Source organism: Rhinatrema bivittatum, chromosome 1 (assembly GCF_901001135.1).
Source record: "Rhinatrema bivittatum chromosome 1, aRhiBiv1.1, whole genome shotgun sequence".
In the NCBI taxonomy this organism is placed as follows: domain Eukaryota; kingdom Metazoa; phylum Chordata; class Amphibia; order Gymnophiona; family Rhinatrematidae; genus Rhinatrema; species Rhinatrema bivittatum.
The window spans coordinates 363546178-363572545 of NC_042615.1; the positions used below are offsets into that span (position 1 = coordinate 363546178).

The following is a 26368-nucleotide window of genomic DNA, read 5'->3' on the forward strand; positions in this document are numbered from 1 at the left end:
CTCATGATGATACATAAAGACATTCATAACATCGCCCCTCTCAAACTGAGCCATCAATTCCGTGTTCACACCTCTGAAAGACCAATCAGAAGAGCTTACAAAGGCTCTCTGCATGCCCCCCCCCTACTAAATCTTCTCTAAGCAAAAGAGCGTTATCTACATCTGGGCCGACTCTTTGGAACACTCTCCCTCCTGACCTCCGTCAAGAACATTGTTCTCCTAACCTTCAAGAAAGACTTAAAAACTTTGCTGTTCAATCAAACTTTCCCTGAAAAACCCAAGTTCTCTTTGATGCAGGTCCTAGAACATGACTCCAAGACCTATGCTAACAGTTATTGGACTTACTGAGCTATCTTCTTTCACAGTCCCTCGAGGATCCATCCTAGTTTTAAATAAAGTAGTTTATTTATTTTATTTATTTATCTATTTTATTATTATTATACCACAATTTTATTTTTATTTTTTGTTTTTGTTCTCGGTTTGTTATGGTTCCTTGTTTCCAAATGTTTTTCTGAATGTTGCAATTGCTAATGTTCATTGTTTAATGTATCGCCTCCCAGCGAAAGTTCTGTTCCATTGTAAACCGGTGTGATCTATATTCTTTATAGGAATATCGGTATATAAAAATTCAAAATAAATAAATAAATTACCAGGAAGCTTTGGAGCCAGCAGCTGCCTTTTTTGCAGATGTGGGCTGCGACTTGGTCGCACGTCAGCCAGAGAGGTGACTTTGCTAATAGTGGCCCAGTGTCATTTATGGCTGAGAAATTGGTTGGCCGATGCGACCTCCAAGGCTAACCTTACGAAGTTTCCCTTTAAAGGATAACTGTTGTTTGGGAGCGAGTTGGAGAAAATGGCCAATAAGTGGGGTGAGTTCCCAATTCCTCAGTTGCCGAAGGATAAAAAGCAGATGCCTCGCTCATTTGGCATGAGAGGTCGTGCTAGAGGATCCAAGTGTTTGTGACCTTATAGAAGACTTGACTTTTTGGTAGGTCTCAGTCCTTTCATCCAGACAACCCAGGTGGAGTGCAGTCTCGGGTAGTGGAACCTCCCAAGCCTCCAATGAAGGTGTACAGACCCACCCCCGGGAAAGGGAAATGGGGGCTGCCTCTTTATTTATTTATTTATTTATTTTTTAAATCAGAGGTGGGTTGTAATCACGTCAGACCAGTGGGTCTTGGAGGCAATACAAGATGGATATGCACTGGAGTTTCACAGTGTTCCTCGGGACATGTTTATATTGTCTCCTTGCCACTCTCCGCAGAAGAGGCTGGAAGTGGAGTGTACATTGTCAAGGGCTCCTCAGTCAGGGCTGTGGTTCCAGTGCACATGTCTCAAGAAAATATGGGCTGATATTCCATTTCTCACAGGACAAGCAGGATGGTAGTCCTTATATATGGGTGACATCATCAGGATGGAGCCCAATCATGGAAAACTTCTGTCATAGTTTCCAGAACTTTGCCCAGCATGGCACTAACCCTGCAGCCAGCAGGGGTCCCCTTTCAGTCTTCTTTTTTCCGTGCAGCAGTAGCCTCGCGGTCTAGGAGCTCTGAAGAGATTCCTGACAGGAATTTCCTCACGGACTTATTTAAAATTATTTTGCCCCACAGGGTCCCTCCTAACTTTTCTCAGGCCACGGTACTCCGGTAAGGTTTTTCACCGTTTTTCGTCGATTACCATTGAGTTTGGCCTCGTGGCCTACTGGCCATCGACCGTACCGCGGCTCGAGTTTTTCTATGGCCATGGTGTCGGGTTTTCGTCGGTGCCAGGGACTGTACTCACACCATGTCTATCAACAGACCCTCATGGAGTCTGTGTAATGTGTTTAGGCCGTGAGCATGATGTCCTGACTTGCACCAAAAAGTGCCCTCATGACACCAAAGGTCACAAAGCCAGAATGGAGAAGATGGGACTCCTTTTCCGTGCCTCACACCCCCGACGCCGTCCATCGCATCGACGTCATCGGAACCGGCACTGTCGAAGTCGCACCGCCATCGACGTCTTCACGGCCATCGACTCCCGTTTCTCCCCCTCAAGATCGAGGGGATCGAAGGGAGAAACATCGCCATCGGCATCATAAGTCTTCGGACCGTCGAGGGAGCGAAATCATCGACCAAGCCACCATCCCGAGCCACCATCGAAAAAGCCCCGTCCAGGAATGGACACCCGACCGCTCCTGCGACCGGGACATCGAGGCCATCCTCACCCGATCGGGGGTTGGGAGTCGAGATTCCGCCTGTAAAGGTGGTCCCTCAGACACTGCCTCAGCCTCCCTCTTCCGTCACGGAGCCGGAGCTGATTGCCCCAGGTCTCCGGGAAGAAACTGGACCGGCTGGTCCAGGAGGCCATCGACAAGGCGATGCAACGACTCCAGGTCCCTCCGGCACTGACACCGGCACGAGAGTGGAACCGGTCACCGACCCGATTCCAGCGCTGGCACCGCTGCTATCCTGGAAGGAGGCGCTCATGACTGGCCTTCCACCAGTAACTCCTGGGTCTCCGATGGCCTCGGTGCGCTCCCCGATAACAGCTTTATCGGGAGGAGAAACACCATTTCGCATTCCTCCTTCGGGGGTATTGCCTCAGCTATCGATGCCATGTCATCCCCTCGCCACCGATTCATTCATTGGGAGCGATACACACATCGGCGCCATCGATGCCTTCAATGCCGGGGTACCGGTGCCCCCGGTGATTCCTTCGATTTTCTCGGAGCTTCAGCCGGGCCCTTCGGGTATCCAACTCCCTTCTTGTCCTACAGGTCAGCCTGCTGATCCTTATGACACCTGGGGTGATGATACTTCCACAGACACCGATGATTTACCTTCACCTCCTTCTCCTACTGAAAGTAGAAAGCGTTCTCCTCCAGAGGACCTCTCTTTCATTAATTTTGTGAAGGAAATGTCAGAATTGGTCCCTTTCCAGCTTCAGATGGAGCAAGATGATAGGCACCAAATGATGGAGCTTCTCCAATTCCTGGATGCCCCTAAAGTGATCACACTTCTATTCCCATTCATCAAGTTCTTCTTGACCCTCAAAAGAACTGGGAAAACCCTGGATCCATTGCCGCAGTACACAGAAAAGCTGATACTACTTACCTGGTACAGTCAGCCCCTGGCTTTCAAAATCTCAGCTCGACAACCACTCAGTTGTGGTGGAATCGGCTCAAAAGAAAGCAAAAAAGGACGAAACCACACTAGTCTACACCCCTCCTGTCAAGGAACACAAGTTCCTCAACAGTATTGGTCGTCGAGTGTTCCAAGGGGCCATGCTCATCTCCAGGATTGCTTCTTACCAGCTGTACATGACCCAATACAACAGGGTCATTTTCAGCAAATACAGGACTTCTCTGGAACCCTGCCTGACCAATTTCAAGAACATCTTCAAGCCCTTGTCAACAAGGGGTTTGAGGCAGGAAAGCATGAGATAAGAACAGCTTACGATATCTTCGACACCTCCACTAGAGTGTCTGCAACTGCCATTTCGACAAGACGCTGGGCCTGGCTCAAGTCTTCTGACCTTCGCCCAGAAGTACAAGACAGGCTCTCTGACCTGCCCTGTATAGGAGATAATCTGTTCAGCGAACAGATTCAGCAATAGTGGCTGAATCAAAGGACCATCATGAGAACCCTCAAACAGCTCTCATCGATACCTTCTGACTTCCCTTCTCGACAGCCCTTCAAGAAGGACTCTAAGAAGTCATTCTTCCGCCCAAGGAAGTACTATCCTCCACCAACAAGGTCCCGAGTTACGAGGCTTTATCAAAAATCTCAGCCTCGCCAGCCCCGGAAGCAAAAGCCACAAGCAGCTCCGCAGCCGGGGCCTGCTTCAGGTTTTTGACTTTCCCTTCGAGAGCTGCAGCCTGATTCCTCTGCCAGGCATACCAGTGGGAGGTCGATTGTGCCACTTTCATGGCATGTGGCAATCAATCACAACCGACCAATGGGTGCTAGCAATCATTGCTCAGCGATACCACCTGAACTTTCTTGCTCTTCCACCGGAATCACCATCTCTACAAGTGTGGAGAGTAACCGACCACTCTGTCCTTCTGGAGCAGGAGGTTTCCCTTCTTCTCCAGTTAAGAGGCAATAGAACCAGTCCCTCTTTTCGCAACAAGGCCTAGGGTTCTATTCACGGTACTTTTTGATCCCCAAAAAATCCGTGGGGCTTCGTCCAATTCTGGACCTACGTGCCCTCAACAAGTACCTCCAGCGGAAAAAGTTCAAGATGGTAACCTTGGGCTTGCTTCTACCTCTTCTACAAAGAGGAGACTGGCTCTGCTCTCTGGACCTCCAGGACGCATACACCCACATTGCGATAGCTCCAGCTCATCGCAAGTACCTCAGGATTTTAGTAGGCCCAAAGCACTATCAATACCGGGTGCTTCCATTCGGCCTAGCATCGGCACCACGAGTCTTTACCAAATGTCTCGTGGTTGTCGCAGCCTTCTCAGGGAAAGAAGGTGTTCACGTCTACCCCTATCTAGACGACTGGTTAATCAGGGCCCCAACCCAGCAAGCCGCTCGATCGTCCCTGGATTTGACCCTACACACTTTAATTTCTCTAGGATTTCTCGTCAATTACGAGAAATCCTGTTTAGTCCCATCTCAAACCTTTATCGTTCATTGGGGCAGACTTGGACATCTTACAGGCAAAAGCCTTTCTCCCTCAACAATGAGTGCAAACCCTCGTGTCCCTCGCTCATCAGTTGCAGTCTCAGTATACAGCAACAGCTTGACAATTCCTTGTCCTTCTCGGACACATGGCATCCTCAGTCCATCTCACACCAATGGCCCGCCTGGCCATGAGAGTCATGCATTGGACTCTGAGGTCACAATGGATTCAAGCGACTCAGCCTCTGTCAACTATTGTCCACATCACCGACGCACTCCGTCTGTCTCTCGCCTGGTGGAAAGTTCAGAACAATCTCCTCCAGGGACTGCCTTTTCACCTGCCAGATCCTCAACTCATTCTCAGCACCGCTTCCAACCTCAGCTGGGGAGCTCATGTAAACGATCTGCAGTCACAAGGATTTTGGTCTCCAGAGGAAGCCAAACACCAGATAAATTTCCTGGAGCTTTGAGTGATGCGATATGCTCTCAGAGCTTTTCAGGATTGCCTATCAAATTACGTCATCCTGATTCAGACGGACAACCAGGTGGCCATGTGGTACATCAACAAGCAGGGAGGCACAGGCTCCTTCCTTCTGTGTCTGGAAGCTGCGCAGATTTGGGCGGAAGCGCTCTCACACTCGATGTACCTCAGGGCCACCTATTTGCCGGGAGTGGACAATGTCTTGGCAGACAAACTGAGTCATGTCTTCCAACCGCATGAGTGGTCTCTCAATCCCTCTGTAGCGATCTCTCTCTTCCAGCAATGGGGTCATCCCCAAATAGACCTCTTTGCGTCCCCCCAGAACCACAAGGTGGACAATTACTGCTCCCTCATTCGGAGCGAGCGCTCTCAGCCCAGAGATGCATTCTCCCTCTCGTGGGCAGCCGGTCTGCTTTATGCATTCCCTCCACTTCCTCTTCTCTCAAAGACTCTCGTGAAGCTCCGTCAGGACAAGGAACCATGATCCTGATAGCACCTCACTGGCCACGCCAAGTGTGGTTTCCCATTCTCCAGGATCTCTCCATCCGCAGGCACATTCCCTTGGGAACGCACCCACTTCTGATATCTCAGAACGACGGATTTCTACGCCATCCCAATCTTCAGGCCTTGTTCCTGACGGCATGGATGTTGAAAGGTTAATTCTTCAACCACTTATCCTTTCAGATTTGGTTTCTCGTGTCCTGATTGCTTCACGAAAGCCTTCCACAAGAAAATCTTATTCCTATAAATGGAAAAGGTACACATCATGGTGTTTCGTTCGCAATCCCTTGATCCCTTTTTCTGTCCAATCCCAAGGTTTTTGGGACTATCTCTGGCATTTATCGGAATCAGGTCTAAAGACCTCTTCCATCAGAATGCATGTCAGTATGGTAGCCGCCTTCCATAAAGGTGTCGGGGAATGTCCCTATATCGGTACAACCCCTCGTAACACGTTTTCTTAAAGGCTTGCTCCATATCAAGCCACCTTTATGTCCGGCCACTTCTTGGGACCTTAATCTGGTTCTTGGGCGGCTCATGAAACCACCCTTCGAACCTCTTCACTCCTGTGACCTAAAATATCTCACATGGAAAGTGATTTCCTTTGGCTATCACTTCAGCTCGCAGGGTTAAGTGAGTTACAGGCCCTAGTTACCTATCTGCCTTACACACTAAACTCCTGCAGGACCCGGGCGGTACTCCGCACTCACCCTAAGTTTTGCCTAAGTAGTTTTCCGGAGTTCATATTAATCAATCCATCGTACTACCTATCCTTCTTTCCCAGGCCCCACTCCAACCCAGGGGAACAGGCTCTGCATACCCTTGACTGTAAACGGGCTCTAGCGTTCTACCTAGACCGTACAGTTGCCCACAGGAAGAGCACTCAGGTATTCGTCTCTTTCCATCCCAACAAACTAGGGCAACCTGTGGGTAAGCAGACTCTCTCCTCCTGGTTGGACTGCATATCTTTTTGCTATCAGCAAGTAGGCATTCCTTTTCAAGACAGTGTTAAAGCACACTCTGTGAGGGCCATGGCGACTTCAGTAGCACACCTACAATCGGTGCCGCTTCATGACATTTGCAGGGCTCCCACCTGGAGTTCTCTCCACACTTTCGCAGCCCACTATTGCCTAGACAAAGCTGGAAGACAAGATTCCATTTTCGGCCAATCTGTCCTGCGTAACCTATTTCCAACGTGACGTACCAACACCTTTCCGCCTGCCCGGTGGGGTTCAGGATGCCCTCTACCAAATTCCACCCCAGTTGTTGTGCCTGTTGCACGCCGTTGGGTAACATTTGGTGCATGTTCGGACATCCTCAGCTCGGTACTCACCCATATGTGAGGACTACCATCCTGCTTGTCCTGTGAGAAAGCAAATGTTTGCTTACCTGTAACAGGTGTTCTCACAGGACAGCAGGATGTTAGTCCTCATGAAACCCGCCCGCCGCCCTGCGGTGTTGGGTTCGTAACGTTTGTTGTTTTATTTTTTCGGCACTGCCTGTAGCTATCAAATAAGACTGAAGGGGGACCCCTGCTGGCTGCAGGTTAGTGCCATGCTGGGCATGCCCAGTAGGGGCCAGTCAAAGTTCTGGAAACTTTGACAGAAGTTTTCCGTGATTGGGCTCCATCCTGATGATGTCACCCATATGTGAGGACTAACATCCTGCTGTCCTGTGAGAACACCTGTTACAGGTAAGCAACATTTGCTAAACTTTTTGGTCTCTGCATTCTGTATTTGGTGAGGATCTGTCTGTTCTACATGTGTGACCAAAGTGAGTTATTCAGCTAGTGTATAGTTTCTGTGTAAGGATCTATAGCAGCCTGCCTTATTCTGTTCCTAATAGGAGGTATAATGATGTTTTAGGGCCTGCTGTAATAGTTTCATTATTGTGTTTTCTTAGATAGGGTTACGAGTGCTGGCAGTTAGTGCTGTTTTGTTTTGGGAAGTTTGCTGTAATTGTAATTCAGTTTACTCATTGCTTTTTGGTGGTCAAACCTACAGCCAACACACATTTATAATAGGCCTAATACCATATGGATTCCAAGTATCTTTTTTGCAGGGTCTTCTATTTGACACCATAACAGTACATATAAATATAATATACATGTTTTTTTTTTTTGTTTGAATATTTTTATTGAACAATGACAAAATATATGTTAACAATAACAAATGCAGTCTGAGAAGAACAATGAAAGCATAAGTCCATTCCAGGTGAATTCACTGCAAAACACATAGGACATTGACATGGTATAAACTATCATTCAAAAAGAAATAGAGAAAAGCAAAGAAAAGAAGGCTCAGGAAGACGAGAGAATGCTGATTAAGGGGAAGAAAAAGAAGAGCCAGAGGAGGTGAAGAAGAGGGAGAAATGAAAGGAGGGAGAGAGTGAAAGAAGAGGGAAAGAGTAGGGGAAGAGAAAGGGGAGAAGAAGAGATAGGCACTCAAAGAAAAATAATGGCTTAGCTAGACAACCTGAATAGCTAGGAACCCTATCGAAGGTATACATGAAGAAAACCATTCTACTGCTGTGATGCTATGTAATTGTTAAGGGGTTTCCACACCCTACACCAAGAGGTCAATCTGTTATATTTAATAGCTACTGATTGCTCATATTTACTGTAAAGACAGAATTCCACCATAAATGTTCTGAAAGCATGTCACTGTGTTTACAGTTGGACAGAATATTATGTATGGCCACTGTTAATAAAAAATCAAGAAGTTTACAGGAGGGGGGCTGAGATATTGAGGGATGGGTCTGCTCCCCTTAAAATAATTAAGGAGAAGGTAAGAGGGCTGGTCCAGACCTAATACCAGTGAAGTAGTATGCCAAACCTGATTCCAAAATGAGGAAACAAAAGGGCAATAAAGAGCATATGGGACAGTGTGCCAGTGTTAGTGAGACAAGACCAGCATTGATGGGAAGGAATTAAACCTGCACGGAATAGTTTCCATGGGGTCCATACTGCTCGATGTAGAACAAAAAAAGCAGTTTGAGTGAGACTGGAAGACAGTGATATGCGATTAGCACTTTCCATTCATATGACCATTTTGCCAGAGACAGTGTACAGGAAGATCAACGGACCACACTAATTGTAAGCTAGAGATAGATCTAGAAGATACGGAAGAAGCCTCGGAGTAATTTATAAAATCGGGACACCAGTGACCTAGCTTACCATAAGTCTGATAAATTTTAATCACTGAAGGCGGTGCAGAGTAGAGGAGGGTAACAACAGGGGGGAACCATGTAGGGCATGGCGAAGTTGCAACCAAGCATAAAACTGTGTGGTTGGTAAGGAAGGAAGAGCTGGCGCAACTGTCAAACTGTAGGAGAACTCCATCCTGCAGAATAGAATGAAGAAATCAGATGCCATGGGATTGCCATATTGGCCATTTAATAGAGTGACCTCCAACCAGAATATGTGGTTTATCCCATATCGGTGTAAAAACAGGATAGATGCCAAGGGCTGGTGACTGGGTACGGGATTTTGTCAAATGCTTGAAAAGCCTGATGGGACGCATGCAAAATAGGATTGAGAGCATGCTTGGGGGAGAGAGAGACAGCATAGAAAAATGTGGCCGGGGTAAGGGTGCATCAGGGATACTTCTAAAGGGAGCCATCGAGGTATCTCAAACGGAGATGAGTGATTAGCAAAAAAATGATCTCCCTTTTGGAGTAGGAAAGCCTGGTGATAGGAATAAAAATCAGGGAAATTAACCCCTCCATCTCTGGAATTTCTTTTTCAATTTGGAGAGTACTATTCTGGGGGACTTATTCTTCCACAAAAATCGGTCTAACAGTCTACGTGGGAGTAAAAGTCCGAGGCAAAAAACATAGGGACCATAGAGAGTAGGCATGTAATTTTTGGGGCTAGTATCATCTTAATGGTATCTAATCTCCCCCACTAAGAAAGGTGTAGAGGAGACCAGTGCAAGGAGGCGTCTCGCACTTGTTAGAGTATTCGGGATTCACAGTTGCTAATTGTGGTAACCATATCAGTGTAGAAATGAACTCCTAAATATTTGAGACCTGTGGACACCTTTTGAACAGGAAGGGTAGAGAAGTCTGTGGTGGAGCCTAACAAGTTGAGTGGTAGCAGTTCAGTCTTATGCCAATTGACTTTGTAGCCGGAGACCATGGAGTATCTAGAGATGAGATGAAATAACGAAGGAATGGAGGAGTCATGGTTATTAAGAAACAATAGAACATCATCCGCATAGGCGGATAGTTTATATGTCTCAGTACCAATAGTAAAACCTTCAATCTCGGAAGATTGCCTAATAGCCATAAGTAATGGTTCCAAAGCCAGGGGGGATAGAAGGCAGCCTTGCCTGGTACCCCGATGCAGGTGGAAACGAGGAGATTTTCTGCTATTAATATAGAGGTAGGCTGATGGGGAATGGTAGAGAAACTGAATCCATGATATAAAAATTGGTCCGAGCCCGAACCACTGAAGGATAGAAAGAAGAAAAGGCCATTCCACCCTATCAAATGCCTTCTCAGGATCGAGTGAGATGGCCACAGTTGGTGTCGATAAGGTGGAGGCATATGTCTGTATGTGAAAAAAAGAGTCTGGTGTTATTGGCTATTAAACGATTTTTGATAAAACCAGATTGATCAGGGTGAATGAGGGAATTAAGATTGAAGCGAGCCGTGGTGGCCAAAATTTTAGTGAACTTTTATAATCAGTAATTTAACAATGAAATGGGCCTGTAATTGGATACCAAAGCTGCATCTCTTCCTGGCTTTGGAAGCACCACAATGCACGCATCAGAAAAGGCAGTAGTAGTGCCAGCATGATTAAGCAGCGAGGAATAATAAACGAGCAAATGGGACGCAATATCTTTTCGAAAAGCTAGAAAAAAATCCGTGGTGAAGCCATCAGGGCCAGGCAACTTTCCACAGGGTAAGGATCTGATAGCCGTTTCTATCTCCTGAAGAGTTATCGGGGCATCTAGGGCTGAGGCCTGGTCAGAGTTCAACTTCGGATGTGGGATAGTAGAAAGAAAACAATCAATCTCCTCGGTAGAAGCCGTTGATTCCGACTGGTATAGGTGGTTGTAAAAGTCGCTAAAGGCTTGAAGGATATCATTGTCCTTCGTTACGAGTTGATTCGTGTCTGACTTGATAGTAGCGATGCGTTTTTTCTCCTCCCTCTTCTTGAGATAGGTAGCCAGCAGCTTGCCACATTTGTTGTTTTCTGCATAATAACATTCCAAGTTTCACCTGGGTACTCAACTGCAGGTTATACTGATATCATGCTTTCAATAAAGTTGAAAGTGAAGCTGGTGTGGGTGAGGCAATATGAGCCCGTTCTAGAATTGCAGTCTCTTCCCGCAGACTTTTGGTGGCAGCTGTTTTGTAGCCTTTGAGAGTGGATGGTGTATCCAATAATGTCGCCTCGGATGGTGGCTTTAAACGTTTCCCAAAGAGCGGAAGAGGAGACAATTGATGACTCATTGAATTGAAAGTAGTCCAGAATTTTTCCTTGCAAGAAGTCCATGAAAGTTGAATCTGTTAATAAGGAGGGATTGAAGCGTCATTGATGGTCTATCACTTGAGGCAAAGATAGTTCAATTTGAAAGGTAACTGCAGCATGATCCGAAACAATGATTGGACATATGGTCGCTGAGTGCACTGATGGGAGCAACGATCGTGATAGCAAAAAATAGTCTATTCTGGAATATGAATGTGGGAATGAATAAAAAGTGTAATCTTTTGTGGTGGGGTGTGCTATCCTACAAGGGTCTGCAAGGCTACAGGAGTCCATTAACCCTTTGAAAATCTGCCCCTAAATTGTGTTCAAAATTTGTATAAGATGCTCTGTTTTTTTTATATGAGAGATGCAATTTGGTGAAAGTTTCAGAGCAGGTAATGTTAAAGTAAATCCCTAGTATATTCAAAGAAATTGGATAAAGGTAAAATAGTCTGCAGTAGTGACTCTCGTGTGATACAATAACTTCAGTACCTAATTTCAGTACCATAGGTCAGACACTGAATCTGAAGGAAAGCTGTGAAAGTGAGGACCAAAGAGCATTCTAAGGAAGTTCAAGATAGTTATAGTCATGCACAAGATAGAAAAAGGCTACAAAACAAAATCCCAGTGAGCACTGTTTTAATCAATCGTGAGGAAATGGAAGCTGCATCATATCACCCAGACACTGCTTAGACGAGACTGTCCCTTAAAACTCTGCATCAAAGTAAGATGGAGACTTGTGAGGGATGCCACAAAGGTCAACAATCGCTTTGAAGGAGCTTCGGAGTTCAGTGACTGTGATTGGAATGGAGGTATACCAGTCAACCATATCAAGTGCTCTACATACAACTGGCCTGCATGGGTGGGTGGTTAGACACCATTACTGAAGAAAAACCACTTTCCTAGCGTGTAGCAGAAGGACTCAGGACCAATGTGTATAGTGTACTCCTGATAGTGGTAGGAGACGGATCAGATTTCAATCTGACGTCAGCCCTAGTACATATACCCCTGCAGGAAGTGCAGCTCTTCAGTATTTTCTGTCTCCATAGCAGTTAGGGACTCTATGCATGCTAGCACAGCGTTACAGTAAATTTTACTAAAGAAATCCAGATTAAGAAGAAATCTTACCTCTCTACAGACGAGCCCCGCTCTCCTGCGGTGACACCCGTTGGATCCCTTCCCCAGTCGAGATTCCCGAGGTGATTTCCGCGATCCCTTGGAGGTAAGCCTCGGTCCGGCAGCTGACCCTCGGCGGGGACCTAGCCCCCGACATCGGGAGAGGCTGAGAGGCAGCGGGTGCAACCTCGAGCGCGGCGGTGAATGTATTTTCCCTCTCCCTCCGCAGCTGGAGACCGCCCGGAACGAAACTGGGAAGCTCCAGGACAAGGTAAGGTAGAAATCTATTTAAAAGTCTCCGGTCTCTGAAGCTTGAGGAGACGCACAGGTCGCCAGCCAGGACCAGTGCCACCGGGTTGATCTGCCCTAGCAAGGTTAGACTCCGGTCAGATCCGAGGGTCCTCCCACATGGAGACCCTCCGAGGTGGTCGCCATATTGTCCGCGTAGTCGCTGTCACCATTTTGGCCTTGTCCGCTGTCTTGTTCCGTGCGCACAGAGGTGAGCCGTGCGCACAAATACCTTGTCACCCGCCGAGATCTGCAGGGTGGCGACATGGTCCTCCATCCACACCTTCTCCAGGTTTTACCACCTGGATATTCAGGCTCGGGAGGACACAGCATTTGCAAGGGCAGTACTAAGTGGATCACGGGCAGTCTCCCACCCGGCTCGGGAGTAGCTTTTATAACATCCCATTGGTCCTGAGTCCATCTGCTACACGCTAGGAAATGGAGAAATTACTTACCTGATAATTTCGTTTTCCTTAGTGTAGACAGATGGACTCAGCATCCCACCCACGGCTGCCGTTACTCATGGAATTCTTGGAGGACATCCCTGGGAGCGAGTGATTCAAGGGTAAGCCATGCTTCCCTTCATCTAGGACACCCATCCTACCGGGTGTCGATGTTTCTCGGTTGAGGGCACTGGCGGTCTATAGCCAATTCAACCAGTTCAAATTAATCAAGTTAACCAAGTTTTAAAGTTAATCAAGTTATTCAAATTATTCAGTCATACATATATCCACAATGCTTTTCGAGGAGAATACTGAAGAGCTGCACTTCCTGCAGGGGTATATGTACTAGGGCTGACGTCAGATTGAAATCTGATCCGTCTCCAGCTGCTCTCAGGAGTACACTATACCCATTGGTCCTGAGTCCATCTGACTACACTAAGGAAAACGAAATTATCAGGTAAGTAATTTCTCCAATCAAAGCACGTCTGGAGTTTGCCAGAAAGCATCAGTGACCTGGCTAAAATATCAGATGAGACAAAAATGGAGGTTTTTGGCCAAAATTCAGAACTGTGTGGTGCAAACCTAACACTGCCCATTCCTCAGCAAACACCATACCAATAGTAAAGTATAGGGATGGCAGCTTCATGATGTGTGGATGCTTTTCCTCTGAGGGGATTGGGCATGTTAAGATTGAATGACGGATGGATAGTGCAGTATACAGGGAGATATGGAAGACAACCTGCTTCAGTTTGTTAAACTAAAACTTGGGAGAAAGTTCACCTTTCGGCAGGATAATGATCCCAAGCACAAGGCTAAGAAACACAGGAATGGTTGAACAGTTTAAAGTTGAATGTTCTACAATGACCAATTCAAAGTCCAGATCTCAATCCAATCGCTAATCTGTGGCACTATTTGAGAACTGAAGTCCATAAGTGTCATCTAACCAACCTGAACAACCTGGATGCTGGATCTGCCAGGAAGAATGGGCAAAAATCACTCCCAAGCAGTATGCAAGTTAGTGCAAACTTATACCAACAGACTTAAAGCTGTTATTGCAGCAAATGGTAGTTCTACCAAGTACTAGTCTGAAAGAGTTGAATGCTAATGCAAGCAGCATTTTTCAGTTGCACTTTTTATAAAAATGCAAAGAAATGAATTTTTTAAAGTATACTTTCAAAAGCATACTGGTTTGCAATACATATACTGTCTGGGAAGAATGTCATTTGTAATCCGTACAAATCTGACTCTTTAGTGCATTGCATACTTTTGCAAGCCACTGTATATACTCTGCTGATGCTACTTTAATGTTTTATGAAGATAAAAGGCAGACAATCTTCTGTAAAACTTGAACTAAAACTTAACCTAATGAGTAAAGTTTAATCCAGGGGAAAATGGTGTGCAGATATAAAAGCTTTAGTGACATGACAATTGGCTTATTTTAAATATAATTAAATATGGAAAGAACACAAAATCACCCAAGATTTTTCCTTCCATCCATGTCATTCTACTTCTTTTTGGCAGATTAAATGTAACTGATCCAGAATCTCCATCCACCACGACAAAAGGAGATGGGGAGAAGATGGAAAAAGCTGAAGAAAAGCTTATACAGAAAAAGCCATTTACTGCAGTGACAAAGACCCAGGATTCTGAAAGCCAAAACCTTTCTGAAGGCATTAGCAAGAAGCCATTCTCAACCCTGCTTCATGCATTAAGAAGCCGGAGTTCTGTTAATAGGTAATGTTTGCACACCACCTTCTGACATTTAAACTAAAATAGCTGTTAATTTATTGTAATGAATGCCTGTTCAATGCATGTGTTTTGTTTCTTACAGTAAGTTTTGATATGATTGTGGTATATATGAATTTTCCGGGAAAAGCTTTTGTGCATTCTTGGTCAGGTTCCTTCACTTTAATGGAGTTGTTGGTTACATTTTTGTCGAGCCTGTTGTCTAGGAATCGTGTCACTGGATCTGCTTGTGAAATGTGGTCAGGTTGGTTTTCTGTATTTCTGTTTACAGAAAACCAACTCTCTGAAGTCCTCAATATATATAGATTTGGGCAATAACACTCATGTCTATGTGACACATTTAAAGGAAGGGCAGTATTCCAGCAGACACATTGAGGTATCTATTACAGCCTTCCAAATGGTTGCTGCATGACACTATTCAGTGCATATTTTGAGAATGGGGAGTTCCTCAAATAGACCTTCTTTGCAGCTTTCTTCAATCACAAATTCCCAATCTATTATTCCAAAAGACCAGATCCCAGGGCCTTGGCCTCTGATGCATTGACAATCTCTTAATTGGAGGAGCTGATATATGTATTCTTTCAGTTCTTCTACTCAACAAGACAGTTCTAAAATTAAGAGAAGGCCAGGATGATACTATTAGCCCTTTTTTGGCCATTCCAACCATGGTTTCTTTGTCAGAGGCAATTGATTATGCAACCATTTTAAATTCAGGCCTTTTTGTTTTTTTCCTATCTAATACAATTCATGTTCACCCCAACTTAAGGTTTCTAGTGCTAATTGCATGGATTTTGAATGCAAATCCTAAACAGTATGGGCCTGATATTGAAAGCGCGTTTAGCATTGAATAGCATAAGTAGGACTTATCTGACTATCTAGTGGTTGGCTGAAAATTAGCAGCTGCTAGATAGCCAGGTAAGTCACTTATCTGGCTATCTTTTAGCCAGCTAATTTGTGGATGGGCAGCGGGGAGATCTGGGCGTTGCTACTTATCCAGTTAACTTAATCAGATAAGTATCAATATTTGTTCTTATCCAGTTAAGTTAATTGGATAAGTTAGATCAGCCATAGAGCTAATCTAATTTAGTCGGGTTTAACTTATCCGGCTAAATAGCTGCTTGACCCGCAGATATTCAGTGGCATAGCTAAATATCTGCTTATAAGACACAACTAAGTTACCCGGCCAATGCTGAATATTGAGCCCTATACCTTTTTTTATTCAAACAAAAAATGTATTTCTGGTGTCAAAGACAGTCGTCTAATAGATGTACCTATGAATTTAAATGGAAATCTTCTTAAGCTGTTATACCAAAAGGAAAAAAAGATCCTTTCAGTTGTGAGACTTCCACATTGTTGCATTATCTCGCGTGTAGCAGATGGACTCAGGACCAATGGGTATAGTGTGCTCCTGATAGCAGTTGGAGATGGAGTCAGATTTCAATCTGAAGTCAGCACTACATATACCCGTGCAGGAAGCTCTGCTCTTCAGTAGTTCTCCGTCTCCTTAGCAGTTCGGGACTATACACATGCTTGCACAGTGTTAGAAAATTCAAACCAAAGAAGAAAATTCCAAAATACAGAAGAAATAACCTTACCTCTACAGATGAGCCCCCGCTCTCCTGCGGTGATACCTAAGGGTCCCTCCCCCAGTCGAGAATTCCTGAGGTGATTTCCGAGATCCCTCAGAGGTAAGCCTCGGTCCGGAAGCCGGCTCCCAGCGTGGACTTAGCCCCCAGGAACGGGAGTGGCTGAGAGGCAGCGGGTGCAATACCGAGCGCGGAGGTGAAGGTAATTTCCCTCTCCCCTCGCAGCCGGAGGCCGCCTGGCACGAGACTGGGAAGCACCAAGACAAGGTAAGGTAGAAAACATTTCTTAAAGTCTCCGAGGCTCGGATAGCTGCACAGATCATCCTTCTGGTGTCTGTTCAATCGGGTTGAGCAGTCCCGTCCGGGCTAGACCCTAATCCGGCGCGAAGGTCCTCCCATGTAGAGACCCTCCGGGGAGGCCGCCATTTTGCGCGCGTGGTCGCCAGCACCATTTCGCTGCCTTGATCGCTGAATTGTCCGCACAACTGAGCCGTGCGCACAAACTACTTGTGTGCACAGCGGCGCGTGCATATGTGTGCCGTGCGCACAGCTAATGACCTGCACGCACAGCGTCTGCGCACCTGGAGCGCACAACTAAGCCTCCTGGCACGCGCATATATGCGCACAGCCTAGTTTTGAACGACTCCACGTGCAGAAATCATGGCACCGCTGGCCAAGAAAGCCAAGGGACAAGCCCTCTGTCCAGTCTGCCACCTGAGAGCTGCGCAACACAAAGTGGCTACTGCCCTGTGCCTACAGTGCGAGGTGGCTCTGGGGGAACTGGGACAAGGCCCTCCTCTGCCAGTAGAGGAACCCGGTTCCACCAATGATAGTACCCCGGCCCCTTCTCAGACGGGTCCCTCGGGGAACACCGCTAGGTTCAATATAGACCCAGGAACCTTTTCCTGGTTGGAACTCTACAGCCACAGGCTTCACCAGAGGACCAAAACCTTCCAAGCCCCTCTCGCTCTACCTGAGACATGCCTCCTCCGGACAAAAGCCTCCCCTTAGGGGACACGGATTCGGAGGAAGAGCCAGATTCCCTGGAAGAAGGGGAAATCCCTCCAGGAATGGAACCATACTGAACTATGTGTTTCTTCTGCAAAGACGAGCTCTCAGACCTAGTATCTCTGAGTCCAGAGCGCTGGCCATCCCAGGCACAAGCACTGCAGCGGAGGCAAAGACAAACCCTGTTTTGGTCGGGCTCCTTCACGCCTCACACCATTTCCCAATGCTGCAGGTCGTACAACAACTGATTGACCTGGAATGGAAGGCCAGCTTCAAAGGAAGGTGGGCCCTAGAAGCCCTATACCCCCTGGAACACTTAGCCAAAGAACTCCTGGGGTTCCCCAAAGTGGACGCCAAACTCTGCACTGTCACAAAGCGCACTACCATTCCAGTCGAAGGAGGCATGGCACTCAAGGATGCACAAGACAGACGTCAGGAATCCATCCTTATACAGTCATTTGATGTCTTAGCCATGTCCCTGCAGATTGCTGCCTGCTGCGCCATGGTAACACGTGCCTGCTTGTCGCTTTCCAGGGATGCAACCATGTCTGTAGAAACATTAGAACCGGCGATATCTTTCCTCAAGGATGCGACCTCCGACCTGGTGTGCACATCAGCCAGGGACGTCTCATCCGTAGTGGCAGCCAGAAGGCAACTCTGCCTCCGAAGCTGGTCAGACGACACAACTTCCAAGATGAAACTCATGAGAATGCCCTTTAAAGGAGCCCTCCTGTTCGGAAGTGAACTGGAAATGTTAGCTGTCAAATGGTGCGAATCTCCCGTACCTCGGCTACCTGAGGACAGGAACAAAAGAAGCTAACACCCCTCTCCCCGAACACCCAAGGGCAGAGGATCTCAACATTTTAGACCGTACAAAAAACACATACAAAGCACCTCGCTCCACAGGCAGGAGCCAGTCCTTTCAGAACAGACACAACAAGAGGGGAGCCGGCTCAGGACCAGGCCCCAGCCGCACCCCACAATGAGAATCAACAGACCCATCCACAGGAAGAAGCCATAGGGGGCAGGCTTGCCCTATTCTACCAAAGATGGGTTGAGATAACGTCGGACAACTGGGTCCTAACCATCATTCAAGAGGGATACTATCTGGACTTCCCCAGCACCCCTCTCCAAGAGGACAGTGGTGGGAACCACACTGACAAAATTACTCATTCTAAAGGCGATAACACCGGTGCCCTTGCACCAACAAAATACTGGACACTATTCCATCTATTTTATCGTCCCCAAGAAAGAGGGCACGTTCCGGCCCATCCTGGACCTCAAGTCCGTCAGTCGCTACCTGAGGGTACACGCTTCCACATGGAAACCCTACGCTCTGTCATAAGGGTGATATAGCCGGGAGAATTTCTGATCTCTCTGGATCTGTCAGAAGCCTATCTCCACATCCTGGTCCATCATGATCAGCGCTTCCTACGCTGCACGATCCTGGACCATCACTACCAGTTCCGGGCGCTACCCTTCGGGCTAGCTACAGCCCCTCCGGCGTACACCAAAATCATGGTTGTAGTGGCAGAGACACGGAGGAAAGAAGGCATCCTCGTGCATCCGTATGTGGGCGATTGGCTGATGAGGGCAAAATCTCCAGAGGAAAGTCATCAGGCAACCACCAGAGTCAAGAATCTAATGCAGAATCTCGGGTGGGTTGTTAACTCAACCAAGAGCTGCCTGCAGCCCTACCAATCACTAGAATACCTGGGAGTCTGGTTCGACACCAAACAAGACAAGTTCGTTCTCCCCCCTACAAGGAGAAGAAAACTGATGGACCAGTTGCGAAAACTGCTGAGATGTTCTCGCCCCAAGGTGTGGGATTACCTCCAAGTCCTCGGCCTCATGACATCAGTCCTGGAAGTTGTCCCATGGGCAAGAGCCCACATGCGACCGCTACAACGTTCCCTACTGTCACGATGGAACCTGATGTCCCAGGGCTACGCCGTTCACCTCCAGCTACCGGCAGAGGTGCGGACCCAGCTCCAATGGTGGCTACAAGAAGACCATCTGAGCAAGGCTATCCCCACCAACCTGGGTCTTGCTCACCACAGATGTGAGCCTACGAAGGTGGGGAGCCCACTGCCAGGAACTGATGGCCCAGGTGAAATGCGACGAGGAAGAGTCGAAATGGAGCATCAACCGAATAGAAGCATGGCAGTCAAGCTAGTCTGTCTACGATTCCGTCACAGACTCCGGGGTGAATCTGTCAGGGCCATATCAGACAATGCCACAACAGTTGCCTACATCAACCGCCAGGGAGGAACCAGAAGCCAACAGGTATTTCTGGAAATAGCCCCCCCCCCCCCCCCCCATGGCGTGGGTGGAAGCAAACCTACAAGTGATCTCAGCCGCCCGCATTGCAGGAAAAGACAAGGTCACTGCGGATTACCTCAGCAGAGAGAGTCTAGACCCAGGGGAATGGTTGCTGTCGACCACAGCCTTCCAGTTGATAGTAAACCGCTGGGGAACACCAGCCATGGATCTCCTGGCAACCCAGTCCAACGCCCAAGTTCTTCAGCTGCAGATGAGAACCACAATCCCAGGGAATCGACGCCCTTGTCCAGACCTGGCCACAGAAGGACCGGCTGTACGCCTTTCCTCCAGGGCCACTACTGGGCAGGATCTTCTGCATGATAGAATATCACAGGGGGCTAGTATTTCTAATGGCCCCGGACTGGCCAAGAAGGCTGTGTTACGCAGACATCCGAAGACTTCTGGCGGGGAACCCCCTGTGTCTACCTCCACACAGCAAGGACCGATCTTCCACGGAGACCCAACTCGATTCTTTCTTACGGTCTGGCCATTGAGAGGACTCACCTGAAGAAGAGCGGATACTCGAGGGCAGTGATTGACACCTTGCTCCGAGCATGCAAGTTTTCCACATTTTTAACTTACATACGAACATGGAGAATATTCGAAGCCTGGTGTGAAGACCGCGACATCCTTCCGTGGACAGTCAAAATTCCCATGATCCTGGAATTTCTGCAGGACGGCTTGAGGAAGGAGTTATCTCTCAACTCCATCAAGGTTCAACTGGCCACGCTGGCCTACTTACAGCCAAAGTGAACGGCATCAGTCTATCTTCCCATCCAGATGTCTCCCGCTTCCTGAGAAGGGGAGCGTCCTTCAGACCTACACATGGTCTGTCCCTACGGCTCTTGACCTTGAAGACTGCATTCCTAGGAGCAATATGTTCAGCCTGTTGCATCTCCGAACTTCAAGCACTATTCTGTCGGGAACCATTCCTCAGATTCACACCGGGATCCATACAGCTACGCACTGTCCCCGCCTTCCTTCCAAAGGTGGTTTCTCATTTCCATCTAAACCAAACCATCTCGCTGCCATCTCCAGACGAGCATAAGGACTCGGAAGACTCACGCCTTCTACGCCATCTTAACGTCAGCAGACTCCTATTCCGATACCTGGAAAGATCGGGATCTGTACAAAAGGCGGACCACCTGTTCGTCCTTCACAGCGGGACGAAACAAGGAGAAGCAACCTCGCGGGAAACCATAGCCCGCTGGATCAAAGAAATAATCAAGGCAGCCTACGTAGAGGCAGGCAAGCCTCCAACTCTACAAGTCAAGGCCCATTCCACAAGGGCCCAGGCAGTGTCCTGGGCAGAAACCAAGATGCTGTCACCCGCTGAGATCTGTCGGGCGGCAATGTGGTCCTTCACTCACACCTTCTCGAGGTTCTACTGCCTGGATGTTCAGGCCAGGGAGGACACAGCATTCGCAAGTACTAAGTGGGCCATGGGCAGCCTCCCACCTGGTTCGGGAGTAGCTTATGTACATCCCATTGGTCCTGAATCCATCTGCCTCACACTAGGAAATGAAGAAATTACTTACCTGATAATTTCGTTTTCCTTAGTGTAGACAGATGGACTCGTCACCCGAGGTTTCCAGGTTTTGGGGCAGCCGTGGGTGGGATCGCTAATTTCCGTGAGGAAGACAAGCACGGGTAAGCCAGACTTTACCCCTAGTTAAGACACCCATAATTGCCGGGTGTCGGAGTTTTTCGGTTGAGTGCACTGGCAATCTCCAGCTAGAAATCATGTCAACCAGTTCAAGTTAACCAAGTTAATCAAGCTAATCAAGTTATTCACACACACATATATCCACAATTGCTTTTCGAGGAGAATACTGAAGAGCAGAGCTTCCTGCAACGGGGTATATGTAGTGCTGACGTCAGATTGAAAACTGACTCCGTTTCCAACTGCTATCAGGAGCACAGAATACCCATTGGTCCTGAGTCCATCTGTCTACACTAAGGAAAACAAAATTATCAGGTAAGTAATTTCTCCATTTCTCAATCAGGTTTAAAATCAAACTAAATCAGTGCATCTGAGTGCAGTTGTTGGTTTGTGTATTCCCCGACTTCTAACCAGATTCATTAAAGGGCTCAACCATGGCAAGCACAACTTGCTTATTCCCCCAGCTGGTTTCTCATCTCCACCTCTCATTTTAAACTGTACCTGTGGAAGTAGAACTCTATATCTGACTGCTGTTCGAGAGAGAAGGTATTTATTAGATGTATATGGCTGCAGCATAGATTAATTGCATACAACAATTCAGTCACTGGATATAAACAAATATGCCACCTAACATTGTAAATATTTATTTAATAACTTTTATATACCATCATTCGAGGACCATCACAATGGTTTGCAAGACTTTTAAGCGAAAAAACAGTAAATGTTAAAAGAATACAAAAAACAATGTAAATATAATTGATAAAATCAAAGATAAAACAATAGAAGCAGGTAGCATCAAATGAAAGTTGCAAAAATATCATTATAAGAGGTATATAATAAATAAACAATAACATTCTCATAGAAGAAAATTAAGTAATATTGTATATTATTAAGTGAAATGATTTGTCCTTATCATGAAGGTTTCTGATGGAAACTGGGAGAGAGTTATGTTGGATCCTGATAGGCCTACATAAATAACCATGTCTTTACCTCCTTTCTAAATGTTTTAAGTCTGGTTGAAAGCCGTGTTTCTGTTGGAAGAGAATGCCAGATTTTGGGTCCTGCCAATGATAAAGCACGATCTCTTACTTGGCAGAGATGGGCTGATTGCATAGAGGGAATAACTTAAGAGACCTTTGTTAGCGGAGATTGAGTTTAGGGGTGTGCAGTTTAATAGTGGCATTGAGCCAATCGGTTTGTTCACCATATATAATTTTGTGTAGAATGCATAATATGCTATATTCAATTCGATATGTAACCGATAACCAGTGTAATATTAGAATTGGAGTGTTACTGGTCATGTTTCTTGGTTCCTGTTAGAATTCTGGTTGCAGTGTTCTGTAAAATTTGGAGTGGACGTATAGTGGAAGTTGGTAAGCCAAGTAGGAGTGAATTATAGTAATCGATGTTTGCAAAGATTAGTAGTTGAAGTACCATTCTGAACAAGCACTCGAGCATTATGCTGCTGTAGGGTTGCCCGTAGAAGCCAACCACTTTTAAACATTTCACTCTCTGGAATGCAGGGCCATTAAAGCCCTGCTCCTCCTGTTATGCTGCAATTCAATTATTGATTACCGGGTAAATGTCTGTGGTGTGATGTCCTGGTCCTTAAAAGAGCAAGAGACGCTTACTAAAATGCAATATAATTCTTTTGGGTGGTGAGTAGGCCAGTCCCTGCCATCAAAGCTGAAGACTCTACAGTCAATTCAACTCTGAATACCAAGTAACCAACCTTCCAGTCCTTTGCATGGGTAGATGACTTCTATGTCTGACCAATTTATAAACACAATACGTGCTGTGAGCCCTTGGTGTGGGCAGCCTTGCCACAGTCCATGGCATCAAAACCTCACTTACCAAGAGCTCCCCACCAACTTAGCTATGGCTATATCTCTAAAACTATAGTCCAGTGAGCCTGGCTTCAGTGCTGGAAAAAATAGTGGAAACTATTCTATAGATCAAAATCGTAGAGCATATAGAAAGACATGGTTTAATAGAACACAGTCTTGAGGTGGAGGAGAAGGGAGTGGAACTGGTACCTGAAATACTGCCTTGTTACCTGACATATTGCCTGTACAGCTGATTCCGGGGGTAAGGAGAGAAATCCGGCCCCGACAGCACCGCTGTATATATTTCCGGTTCCTGATGTCATCAGGGAGGGTCCGGTGAAGGGGCTATAAAACCAGCCCTCCCGCGGCACGCAGCTGCTGCCGGTGAGCGTATTGCTGAAGCCGCACACACCAAAAGGGCGCACGGCTTTGTTTGGGAAATCCAACTCCCCTAAGTCTCTGCCACCTAAAAGTAAGTAAGTAAAGTTTAATTATATAACTTCCTCCTCCGGAAGCCTCCAACAGCAGTAGCTAAATGTAATGCACTGTTTGGAAGTAATAGCTGATCGCTCTCAGAAAGTCTAAAAGGATATCTACGTCTGTTTTGTTGGTGTATTTATTATGCTGCATACTAAAAGGAAGGGCAAGCTGAGGGAAGAGGTTGCAACATTTTCCCCAGTAAACCCATCCCAGGTGAAAATTGAGAGCTTTTTCAGCTCAGGTCCCGAGAAAACTCCTGAGGAAAGAAGCGCTGTGAATCTAGCCATAGAGTAAAAGGCGAATTCATCTGCTTCAGCCATCTCACTTAGCCTGGGAGCGCTGGCAACACCCCCCACCCCCCCCTTTTTTTGGATTGCCCATAGAGAACTTTTCCTGAAAAAAGAATAATAACTGAAATAAGTGAAGCAGAATCTTTCTCTTCTGAGAGAACTGGGGAAAAGATCCCCCAAGGAGACACAGGAGCAGGGACTTCATTAATGGGTCCTCCCTCCTCCCCTTTCGAACAAGGGTAAGTGTTGGACATTGGGGGGGGGGGGGGGTTCAGAATTAGCCATCAATATTCCTGGAAAAAAATTGGATAAACCATTGGTAATCACCTTGGACAGTGTATGGACTGCAATCATGACTTTGGAAAGATCCATATCCAGATTAACTAATGTGACAATGGATGTGAATAAACGAGTACTTTAAACGGAACAACAACTTGAAACACAGGAAATACAATTGGAGGAATTAGAACAGAAAGTATCTCTGGTTCAGAAAGTGCAAGGGGGATAATACAAGGGGAAATGGTTCAGATGAAGAACCTGGAAAGATTGAAAAATGAGTCGAGATATTTAAATCTGAGTTATAAATTTTCCCCAAATCAGACATTTATCGATACAAGACCAATTTAAACGATATATGAATGAGGTATTAAAAATACAATCAGAAGTAACCCCCCCCCCCCCCGGCAAAAATATATTATACTTCAAATCCCAAAGCTGGATTACTGTAACTCTCTCCTCCTAGGCCTTCCAGCATGCACCATCAAACCACTTCAGATGGTCCTGAACGCCTCTGCAAGAATTCTATCAAATGCCAAAAAGAGAGATCATATCACCCCAATTCTCCACCATCTCCACTGGCTTCCGATTAAATACAGGATCCAGTTCAAGTCTTTAATGATGATACATAAGGCCTTACACAACATCGCACCTCTCAACCTAACATTCCAAATTCAATTACACACATCTGTGAAACCAACCAGAAGCGCCTATCAGAACAGACTAATCACACAACCTGCGAAATCCGTTCTGAGGAAACGTGCATTATCCACAGCGGGCCCTTCACTTTGGAACTCGCTCCCTCCAGACCTTCGTTTGGAACCATGCCACCCTACATTTAAAGGGAAACTTAAGACTTGGCTTTTCAAACAAGCTTTCCCCTAGAGCCAAGAACACAAAGAAAAGTCTTTTCAAGCCCACAACGAGTTATTCAGATCTATTTTTTTCTTCCTTTGTTAATCAGAAATTTACACATGCTGACTTCAATGTAAAAACTTGTTTACTTAGTTTTTGTTCAATGTAAAACTTCTTTTATTCTGTTCTATGTAAACCGCTATTTGTAGCGATAGTTACTGTTCTTTGTGAACCGGGGTGATATGTATATTATACAGGAACCTCCGGTATATAAATTATTTTAAATAAATAAATAGACTGAATGAAGAACAAATACCTCCTTTAAATGCGACAGAGCTTTTTGAGACATCAAATGAAGATATAGTGGAAAACAGTAGAACTGTATTGGTAAAATTCATATTTCCATCGGATAGGGATATGGTTCTAAAGTTATTCTTGCAAAATCGAGCTGTCAAATATTATAATCAACAAATTTGGATATTTCCAGCTATAGCCAAAGTGACCCAAAATAGAAGGAAAGAATTTCTGGCATTGAGACAGCTCGCTGAACAAATTAGAGCCCAATGGTTGTGCACTACCCATGCAAATACATGTTAAGATTGAATAGTATGAAATATACTTATTTTGAACCATCAGATCTTAGTGTTCCTAGAAGCCAAGAAATTAGTGGGGAATAATGTTGGCTAAGAGGGTTATCTCTCTATAAGAAAGGGTGGGGCATTATACTTCCATTTTCCTAAAAAGTGTTACTTTAAATTAATGCTCAACTAAAAAGATTGGTTACTGCTAATTTCATAGTAATAATCTATTGATAAATCTTTAATGGAAGATAATAATTTGATTGTTAAACTTATTTGAGAAATCTCTTTTGGTGATTTATAATATGCAATATTGTTTACCTTTGTATTTTTTAAGAAAATAGATACCCATATTGTATTTTGGAATGTTATGTCATGAAGATTAAAAATTCAATAAAGTATAAATTATAATAGAATACAGTCAACATGGATTTACCCAAGGGAAGTCTTGCCTATCAAATCTGCTTCATTTTTTTTGAAAGGGTTAATAAACATGTGGATAAAGGTGAGCCGGTAGATGTAGTGTATTTGGATTTTCAGAAGGCATTTGACAAAGTCCCTCATGAGGCTTCTAAGAAAACTAAAAAGTCATGGGATAGGAGGCGATGTCCTTTTGTGGATTCCAAACTGGTTAAAAGACAGGAAACAGTAGGATTAAATGGTCAATTTTCTCAGTGAAAAAGGGTAAACAGTGAAGTGCCTCAGGGATCTGTACTTGGACCGGTGCTTTTCAATATATATATAAATGATCTGGAAAGGAATACGACGAGTGAGGTTATCAAATTTACGGACGATACAAAATTATTCAAAGTAGCAGATTTGATAC

The 26368-nt window shown here is 45.8% G+C and overlaps 1 protein-coding gene across 2 annotated transcripts in view; it reads left to right on the plus strand.

The window, feature by feature from the left end:
* CENPC (centromere protein C) overlaps positions 1-26368 on the plus strand; it is a 526811-nt gene that overhangs the window by 135028 nt on the left and 365415 nt on the right. For both annotated transcript variants that reach the window (XM_029600814.1, XM_029600824.1), the window contains one exon: positions 14434-14646. In XM_029600814.1, coding sequence (XP_029456674.1) covers positions 14434-14646 — 213 coding nt within the window. The remainder of the gene's footprint in view (positions 1-14433; positions 14647-26368) is intronic.